Below are 10102 nucleotides of genomic sequence, written 5' to 3' on the forward strand. Positions count from 1 at the left end.
CTCCATCTGACCAAAAGCTCTGACCTGGTTTGCCGGGACTCAGTTTGTACATTAGACAAATACTCTCTGACCCCCCCCCCCCCCCCCCCCCCCCCCCCCCCCCCCCCCCCCCCCCCCCCCGCCAGTCTCACTGCCATCACAACAAACCACGATAAAAATGTCACAGCATCATTTATTCTCGTGAAGAGTACGACTCTCTAGAGAAGCAAACCTTTTTTTCTTGTGGTTTTAGCAGGTTTAATCTATGCATGCCTTTTGTATACAGTGATTGGTCTTGCCAAACTCTCATCTACACCTGTATGGAGAGCTATGGGTGCCATTGTTGCTGGCCATGGGACGGGTTGAAACAGACTCACTGCGAGAGCAGGTGGGACCATCGAAGTGTTTTTAACCTGGTACAGTTCAAAGAGAGGGGCATGTAATCTGCTGCGTTCACGGATATTTAAAGACGTGTGCATCTTACAAAAAGAAGCATTCGTTTACTTGGGATGATTGTACTTTTACACACATCTATCCACACACAGAGGATGTGTAAGCTGTAGATAAATTGATATTCTAAGCAGGATGGTGGGACTGATCAATGCTGTATGGGGATAGGATTATTAATGGCATCCTATCATTGATCTATCTTGAACCTTGCCATTCTCCCAGAATCCCTTTGGAGTAGGTTGAGGCGTGCAGAGCTCTTACAGACCTGGTTGGCACTCATTCCTAGGTTTCCACAGATGTTTTTTTCCTCTTTTAAGAACGAGATGGTGCCACATTTCTGACTCTTTTTCCCCCAGGTCTGAGCCGATGTAACGCTCTATTACTTCTCTCACTCTTCAGAGGAAGCTGTCACTGTGGTATAGCTCTGCATTTATTGGAGCCCTATAAAGGAAAATGTAGTCTGTTTCCTTAAATTTAGCAGGTATAAACGTATTCTCTCCTCTTTCTCTCTTCTCTCTCGGTCTTTTCTCTCTGTCTCTCTTCTACTCAACTTGGCGCCGACCTCGTTAAACATTTCAGAACGTTTTTATCGACACTTTTAGTTTTTTTGCACTAATGCATAACTGTTCCCCGTTGACACGGTCGTTACTGACTCCTGAAACCTAGGAATGGGTGCTGAGCGCGCCATATAAATGCAGAGCTAACACAAAGACAAGCTTGTTGAATTGAGCCATCATTAAAGCCCATGACTGGCTCATAATGGCAAATTTTTCACTAAAAAAGCCAAATTTGGACTCTCATCCTCTTTGGCCGCATCTGTACCTGAATTATAAAATTAATATGTGGATCCTTGGATGTGAAGAACAGAAACTGTACATATTAGATCTATTAGCCATATCATGTCATCAAATCTGTAGACCTCCTTGCCATGTCTGACAGAGGAAAATGACTGTTGAACTGTAAATAGTGTAGGTAGAGTAATATAGGATTTAACTGCTGCTTCTTTTCTCCAGGGATCACCCATGTTTTGCTCAGTCCCATGGCTGTTTGGTCTCATAAAGGGACGGGTGAGACAATAATGTACTTGTCTATAGACATATCATTTAGTTTTTTTATTTCAATGTATGTTTTATATACCGTCTGTCTTGTAAATGAACTCCTTTTCGTCATAAAAGCATGATGTGACTCCGTTGAAAGTGTCCTGTGTCTCTTCTCGTTTGCTGCTTGTGTCACGTGATTCTCAGAAAATGGCCCACACACGCTACACAACAGTACATACACAACAACCTCCACTTTCCCCAAAGATTTTAGGTCCTGGCTGCAGGGTTTCGGTCCCTGAGGTCAGGCATTAATGGTGGATGCAAGCACGAGCCAATATTAACCCTCCTGTTGTCTTTGGGTCAAATTTGACCCCTTTCCAAAAAGTTTCCACATCAGAAAATTGTTGGTAAAAAATCCTGTGTAAAAAAAAAGAGAGAAAAATGTCAATAAAAGTGACTAAAATGTGAACAAATGTCAAGTAAAATGACAAAAATGTGAAAAGACGTTGAAAAAAGTTACAAAAATGTCCAAAAAATGTTACAAATGCAAAAAATAAAATACAAAGCTTTGACAAATTTGTTGAAAACCCACAAAAATTTAAAAAGGCTCATGAAAAAGGGACAAAAACATGGGGGGGGGGGCACAAAAGGGTCAAAAAAGACGATTGATAAAAGGGTTTTTATTTAAATTTTGACTCAGAAAAACAAGAATTTCTAAGTTGGTGGGTCAAATAGGTAAGACATTGTGATATGAAGAATCATATGAATACATACAATATTTAAAGCTGCTTTCATCAATATTTTTGTAACAAAGGACTGAGAGAGGACCCGCTCGTGGTGACCAACCCACGGTGAACAATCAGCCAACTCTGCATCTCTACGGAGCTTCACGGCATCTTCACGCTCATTGTTGTGACTTTCTTTAACTTTTTCTGTTTTGGTTCACCCTCACTGCTCTCGTGTGGTCATTTCAGGCTGCTGCAGGGAATAAAAACCTTAAAACGCCATTATACACTCCCTGCTCACCACCAAACAGCAGATGTGACAATGTGCAATTACTGTAAATACATTGTAGTATAATTAAATGTGTTATTGTGTCTTTTGCTTTTCCTCTCATCCCTTGCTGCTGCAACACTGTGAATTTCCCCATTCTGGGATTAATAATGAATCTTGCATCTTTGAATAGACTCAGTTAGAGACTAAGAGGAGCATTTATAAGCTCTGGAGACAGATAATTCCCTGAGGAGTTAGTAGAGACCAAAGACAGATTTAAAGCAGAGGGAATATTGATCCGTCACCAGGTGGAAACCATTGTTTCATAACTGATTGGTGATGAAATATTAGTTAAAACAATGATAACATGCCAGCGTTGTGTTCCCAGCTTCTCTGCTGGCCCCAAGCGGCCAACACATCTGCTATTGCAGTTTTAATATAACCATATTCACTATTAAATTAGCAAAATGTGAAACATTTTTTTAACTAAAGCTCATTAAATGAAAATTGTAAATCCCAATCAAACTCATAATTATGAAGTGTTTGCACAAAAATGTTTGCCCATTCCTATTCAACGTGTTGATGGCTCTTGGATTCCCATCCAACATCACATGTATGGTGTACTGGATGGTACAACTACCCGTCAATACAAATGGTGAAGTATGCTAATACTTTTGTATGCTAGTAATTAGTGTAGTGTACTTATTTATGAGTAGTACGGATTTAGGACATGGCGCAGTGCTTCATAAATCCTGGATATGGATATGTAAGCTGTATATTTCTGAACAGGGGAGTCCTCCTGCTTTAATTTTACACCACCAGGTGGCAACAGAGCACCACAGTAAGACAGCATCACACAGAAAATGAAGTAAGTCAGCCAATACTTGTTTCTTTATTTGTTTTAGTCCAAACACACAATTTAACCGTACTGGCTTTCGATTGGTGCATTATTTGTTCCAGTTATTATCCCCCTCCACAGGCTGAAGGCAGACACAGGACTGACACGCTTGCTGGGTTCTTGGGAGATGAAGATCAGAGGAAAACTCTTTGTGTGTGTGTGTGTGTGTGTGTGTGTGTGTGTGTGTGCGTGTGCGTGTGCGTTTGATCAACATCTTCGATTTACATGTCCACTTAACAAGTATCCGTCATCGCCTCCATCGTGGCCGGGGGAGGGTCCTGTCCTTGATGCCTCAACCCCCACCGCAAAGGCCACTCTGCAGGGGTTAAAGGTGACCACACACACACACACACACACACACACACTGATTTCTCTGAGAGCCATCCTTTCTCCTTTCCTCCCATTTCTCCTGTCCAGTCATTTCCCCTGCCCTCCTCCATCGCTCTCTTACTCTCTCCCCTCTTTTCTTTTTTTGTCTCTGCTATTTGAAAATTGATTGTCTTCTACCATCACAAAGACACTTGGTTCTGATTGATTGGTTGGTAAGGGAAGAGGGAGAGAACATCGACACCGGGGCTTCCAGAGCTGCGAGGTCTGTCCGAAAGGTAAAAGCAAACGACGCCATTTTGAGGCACTGGAAGAAACCCGTAGTTCAGCTGCCTGGCTGTCTGTGTGTGTATGCTTCCCCTAAAGCAGACAAAACACCCAGGCCGATCGAATTTGGATTAAATAGGGATGAGCTGAGATACAGGAACAAAACAGATGTGTGATGAAACAAAGGGTAGATACATTCACGGACGTGGGGAGACTATTTCTACACAAATGGAAGGGTTACAGGAGGAAAGACACACTGCGATGAAGCTGATACACATACAAAAACACATTTTTTATACAAATACACAAACAGCACATGAAAAACACAAAAAAGCATGTACTTGGAAACCCAGTTGTTTTTTTCCCTGTTTCTCCCCCTCTCCACCTGTAGAGGTACAGTTCATCCTGCAGTTTATTTACATTTATATAGTATCCATGCGTAAAAGAATCGCTCGTACCAACCCTATGACAGAGGTGCTTGGTTGGTTCTCTTTTTTTTAATATTGGAATCACTTCAACACACACAAAAGACAATTGTCAAACACAAAATAAGCCAAAAAAGTGATGCCAAACAGATGATATGTCACTTGATCTTTAACAATTTTCTCAATTCCTACATCTTTCTTTGTATTCATAATCTTTCCTCGCTGATTTCTTCCTCCCCTACGGCCACATTATTATATATTATGTCCTTTCCTACCTCTTCAATTATCCTTCCACCTCCTTTTCGTGTTTTTCTTAACTCCAAAAAAGGACAACGTGCAAACCTACTAACAATAAATACAAAAGATGTCAAACCATAAGACGGCTTGTACTGCACACACTCCGTCAAACAAACCTTCAAAAAATGGAACAATCACGTTGCCGGGACTTCAATGTCACTCTCATCGCCAAACACATTATATATTAGACTTTACAATAAAGATTTGAGGTATATCGAGATGAATTGTCTACACATGCCTGCCTCGTTGTGATGCTACCCTGGACGGAGGGACCTGCAAAGAGGGTTTGGATGGGGGGGGGTCATTGGCGGGCATTATGTGTCTTTTGGAGCTAAAGGGTGTCATCCTTTTTGCACTGATTGATCATTGGTTGGTTGTTCCAAAGGTTAGAGTTTTAAATGTGAGCCAATGACAGAGCGGGATTCGAGGGCTTTGTAAACAGTCCGATACACACACACACACACGCACACACCTGCACTCTGGTTACAAATTACACAAAAATATCTCTGGTGGGAGTGTGTGCGCATGTGTGTATCATGGAGTTGAGTGGAGATGACATTATGTCACCAGCATGCAAAAGCATACCAAAACAAAAGGGTTTTTTCTCAAAAAAGTAAAAAAGTACTAGTTGAAATCAAACAAAAGTGGCTTTTTTATGTCATGAGGACACCCTCCTGCTCCCCCTTCCCCCGGCGTGTGCGTGTGTGTGTGCATATGTGCCCGTGTGTGCATGTGTGTGTGTGTGTGTGTGTGCAGAGCAGTCCGACCCCTGGTTGAAGGAAAAAGGCACTCAACTCTTCCCACATAACAAACACCTGTGTGTGTGTGTCTGTCACGCAGCACGACTGCTCTGTGAAAGTGTGGATGTGCACCCAGAAGCATGTACCTGCACGTGTGTTGTGTTTGCATGTGTGTGCACGTCCCAGGTCCAGCGTGAACACGGCAGGCTTGAAGTATCTTTGGTATCGATGGTTGATGACTGTGTCACAGTCCACACGATTCTGTGAGGTAGCCACACACATCGCTAGCTCTTTGCTTTGAGTCTGAGCTTCAAATATCCGCACTAAAAAGCTACAGTTTGGTTCCCTTCTAGGCTCTAGAAGACGTCTTAAATGACACCTCCGACAGGGAATCTGGTATAGTGCACAACAGAAGCCAAACTATGAAGAAACATCACTTAAATGTTGCCCTCCAGTCTGGTGATGGGCCCCTGATGCTCCTGCTCCACCCTTCTTCCACCTGTCTGCGTCTCCTCTCTAATATGATTATCTCCCGCTAGAAGATGCTACACAACAAGTGGCTTTGCCCACGCGAAAAGAAGAATTTAAAAAGACACAAAGAAATGAGGTGGTTCCCATGGTAACCACAACCACCATCAGCAGAGGAATGCAGTGACAGTTCACTTCAAAGGGCTCGAGGAAGAGGTCCTTCCATCACACAGGTATTCACAAATATGCACAGTTGTGGTATTCCTTCCTTGTCTGTGCATAGGGTCAGTTTGTGTTCATTTTTCTTTTCTTCATCTTTAAGTTTTTACATTTTGTCGACAAGGTGCTTCTTTACATGTAGTTTCAGCACGACATAGCACAATAGTCACGAGAGAGAAACCATGTGTCTATGGTACTAGCATTACCCGCATCAGTAGTTAAAGGAGGGAGAAATGAAAGAAAGACACAACAGAGGGAGTAGCAAGAGAGTAGATCAGAGAAAGAGAGAGACAGAGAAATGAAATGAAATAGTATTTACAGTCATTTTCATTGTGTTTCATATCGAACACATCAATGTTTTTCTGAGGTATGGACTAGGCAACGCGTCCGTGCAGTGCTCGCAATTTGACAGCTGTAATGACACAGGCCAGACACTGGGGGGGGGGGGGGCACCTGTTCTCTGATTATCATAAAGAGGCAAACGTCATTGGCACTCAGGATCTCATATTGTGACATTTGACCTCTGCGTTTGGCCACTAGAACAGGGCAGACCCCCCCCCCCCCCCCTCCCTCACTCCCTACATTCGGGCATGACACTTTTTAAAATGTGGGGGGTGTCATCCCTGTTTGATTGTTCTCCTTTTTTTTTTTTAAACCTGAAAATAACCTCTCACGTGGCTACACGGTCTACGGCCATGTTGCCCTACAACGAGTCTTAAGAAACATTCAAATGTGTATCAAAGGGTTTGTGAGTAATCATCATTTGTCTCAGTTTTGGGGTGTTTGCAGGGCTACACACTTGCTTAATTGGAGTAGTGGTATCTTTATCCTAATGGAAATCTACAATGCAGGCTACACTGTGTTGAGGTAGGCCTGCTGGAGACACGAGGTGCACCCACACACTTGGTTTCGATGTGGTTTGAATGGACAGCAGGTGGCACTGCTACTCTGACGTGGAGCAGGCCGAATCACTGCAGAGGAATTACACCCAAGGAGCAACACGAGGAATTGTGCACATGCACACACACGCCTGCAGTTGTGCAGAGCGGTGAAAAGTGGTGTGGTTAGCGGGTCAGAGGACCTGCCGAGAGCGTCTAACGGACACTTGACACACAAACGTACCTCTCAATCAGCCTCAGTGTCTGTTAATGAAATGAGGAGTGGTCGATCACGGCCCAGCAGACACGTCCGCTGTCTGATTTCTGGCTGATTTGTGAAGACCAACGTGCGTCTGCTCGAGGTTTCCTGTCTTAAAGCTATCTGTTCCCTGTCATGAGTGATTTTTTTTTGGGGTGTGTTTACATCCTGACAATCAGCAGAGGATCCTTAGGATCCCTAACCCAGAACCACAGTGCGTTTTGGACTGGATGGACGGATTTCCTTTGGTTTTCATTTGGTTTGGATTTACTCAGAGCCACATGTGGTTGGTTCATGGCATCTCTCCTAAAGCGACTGGATCTTTGGTTTGAAGAACCCCAATTTGAAATGCATGTTCGCCCCTAAGAGTAACATTCACATTGAAAAAAAACACACGAAGATCTGAGTCATCTGCACAAGTCATCCGCACTCTGAGCAGATGAATCAGATGAGTGGTCTGAAGCTGAACACCCTGTAGGTCTGCAGGACTGCTTTAGTGAAAAACATCCCCCCCCTCCATCCTCCGTGCATCGGTTCCACCACCCGTCCTGCCAACGTCAGGCCTTGGAGAAAGTGGCTGCACAGGAGGTGCCAGGTTGGATCGGTGAGTTGTTGCTGTTCCCGTGAGGAGTGTGCATGTGGCCATGCACCCCGTGGTTGTGCTCCTCGGTGTCCCAGCGGTCCGTGCAGCGGCGGCGTGAGTTCATAAAGAAGTTGGAGACGGTGGAGAGCTCTAGGCCCAGCTGCTGGGAGATGGTGATCTGCATCTCCTTGGAGGGCCGGCGGTTCTCTCTGAAGATGGCTACCAAAGTGCGACGCTGCAGGTCGGTGAAGACCAGTCGCTGCTTCTTTGGCACCTGGTTGCGGTCCCGTCCTCGGTCCTCCTCCTTACGTTTACATGCTGGAGAGAGGAAGGGAAGGGACAGAGGAAAGGAAGAGGGAGGACAGAACAAAAGGAAGGAGTTGTATTACCATTGAAATATTCTAGGATCCTTAAAAAACAATTCAAAACCCAACATTTGGGGGGAACTAACAAATAATGCAACATATGGCTGTGAGATATGGGTGGGATGCCTAATTAGACACTTAATTATTAGCATAAAGGGAAATGCTAATGAATATAAGAATGACAATTAAAGTAAAAGCAAAAGATAAAAAATGGGCCAATGCATGTGTTTGAGTGCATGCATGTTTTTGTGTATATGAGTTGTCATTTTTCAGTTAAATGTGTTTAGCTCGCTGTTACAATGTAAATATGCACCATGACTCTGTCATACAGGTAAAAATGAACACATTTGGAGCTAAAGGGGGTGGGGGGGGGGGGGGTAGCGGGAGGGAATGAAGGCTAAAAAAGACAGAATGGAAAGGAAGAAAGAAGAGCAATGAATCAGTGAGCCGACACTGGTGAGGGGAAAAACACCTTGAAACTTTCAAAAGACGTTCAATCTCGTCTAAATCAGGGCATTCCAGGCGGAGTACCAGACCTCCACCCCCCCTAGACCTCCACCCCCTTCCCCTATGGGATTTTTAATAGCCACTAGCCTATACCTGCTTCTGCAAGTTTCAGCGTTTAGAATATGGTATATATTATATTATTGCTATTTGCCAAAGTACGCTAAAGGTTATGGGATTGATTTCTTACATTCCAGGCACCCCTTTCCATTTATCATTCATTGTTCAATCAACTCGAGGGGATCTAAAACTTGCTTGATAGCAAACCGTTATCTCAATGTTCTTATCAAAGTCCATATTTTAAACAGAAAACTCTTCCAGTGTGTGTGTGTGTTTGCGTGTGTGTGTGTGTGTGTATGTGTGTGTGTGTGTGTGTTGAAGAGCCCTCTGAGATTTGAGACTCAATTGTTGTGCAGAAGAAATGACAAACAAGTGTCCAACTGTCCTTGAATGCTACACAAAGGGTAGTTTTTTTTAGTGGTCCCTTCTAACATCTGCAGCAGCCAACATTAAAAAAAAAAAAAAAACCTTAATAAACTTAATTTTTCATCGACATGGATTACCTATTTCAAGCAAGTTTTAAATCTCTACAAGTTGATTTTCAAAGTGAAATGAACTGAAACCACGTGGCCGCCTGGCGGATAAGGACCAAATACAGAGAAGGTGAGTTTTTTGTTATTAAAATTAGGTTTCATTTTATTCATTTTATTCAGTGTGTCTCATGATAGAGTTGTCTTAAGACAGGGGGTTATGGTGGGTAAATAGTTTACACTGTGGGTCTTGGGGGTCTTGTTGAACCTGGAGCAGCGTGGTGATGTCAAATGCTGACAAAGACGCGCTGTGCCGTGCCTGAATGCACCATCAGTAGGCTGTCTGTAGCTGTGGAGACTGAAGGGAGTCTGTTCTGTTCTGCTGCCCTAAAAAGCTGCAATGATCGATTTTCCGCGGTTTTCTCCTGAACACGTGGTCCAGTAATCAGGGCTCCCTTCCCCACCCGATCGATCCTCATTGATCCGCGAGACCGAGGTGTGTGTGTGTGTGTGTGTGCGCGCGCGTCCACGGCCTCACATTGGGTCGTACAGCCCGGGAGCGCGCTTTGTGACAGACAGCAGACAGACGGAGAAGAAATTGTTTATCTGTGGAAGAACAAAGGACATGTGGCGGGAAAGAGTCTGGAGGATGCCAAAAGAATGTCTCTCATGACACGTCACGAATTATGATTTTATTTTACAAAAAGTGTGCGCGCGCGCATGAGATGTGGTCTCCCGGCGTGCGTAAAAGACACAAAACAACGTGAAGTAAATAGATTGCTCCCAGTCTTGTGAGTGTTTATGCACATGCGTGGGAGAGAAAGGAAGGACAAAAAGAAAAGGGTGAGGGGAGTGAAGGAGGGAAAGAGGAGGGGGGGGG

The 10102-nt window shown here is 44.0% G+C and overlaps 1 protein-coding gene across 1 annotated transcript in view; it reads right to left on the reverse strand.

Moving 5' to 3' along the window:
• Nucleotides 1-3331: 3331 nt before the first annotated feature.
• onecut3b (one cut homeobox 3b) overlaps nucleotides 3332-10102 on the reverse strand; it is a 14620-nt gene continuing 7849 nt past the window's right edge. Inside the window, exon 2 of the mRNA XM_034888748.1 lies at nucleotides 3332-8141. Coding sequence (XP_034744639.1) covers nucleotides 7798-8141 — 344 coding nt within the window. The 3' untranslated portion in view covers nucleotides 3332-7797. The remainder of the gene's footprint in view (nucleotides 8142-10102) is intronic.

Source organism: Etheostoma cragini, chromosome 12, assembly GCF_013103735.1.
Source record: "Etheostoma cragini isolate CJK2018 chromosome 12, CSU_Ecrag_1.0, whole genome shotgun sequence".
NCBI classification, from domain to species: Eukaryota; Metazoa; Chordata; class Actinopteri; order Perciformes; family Percidae; genus Etheostoma; species Etheostoma cragini.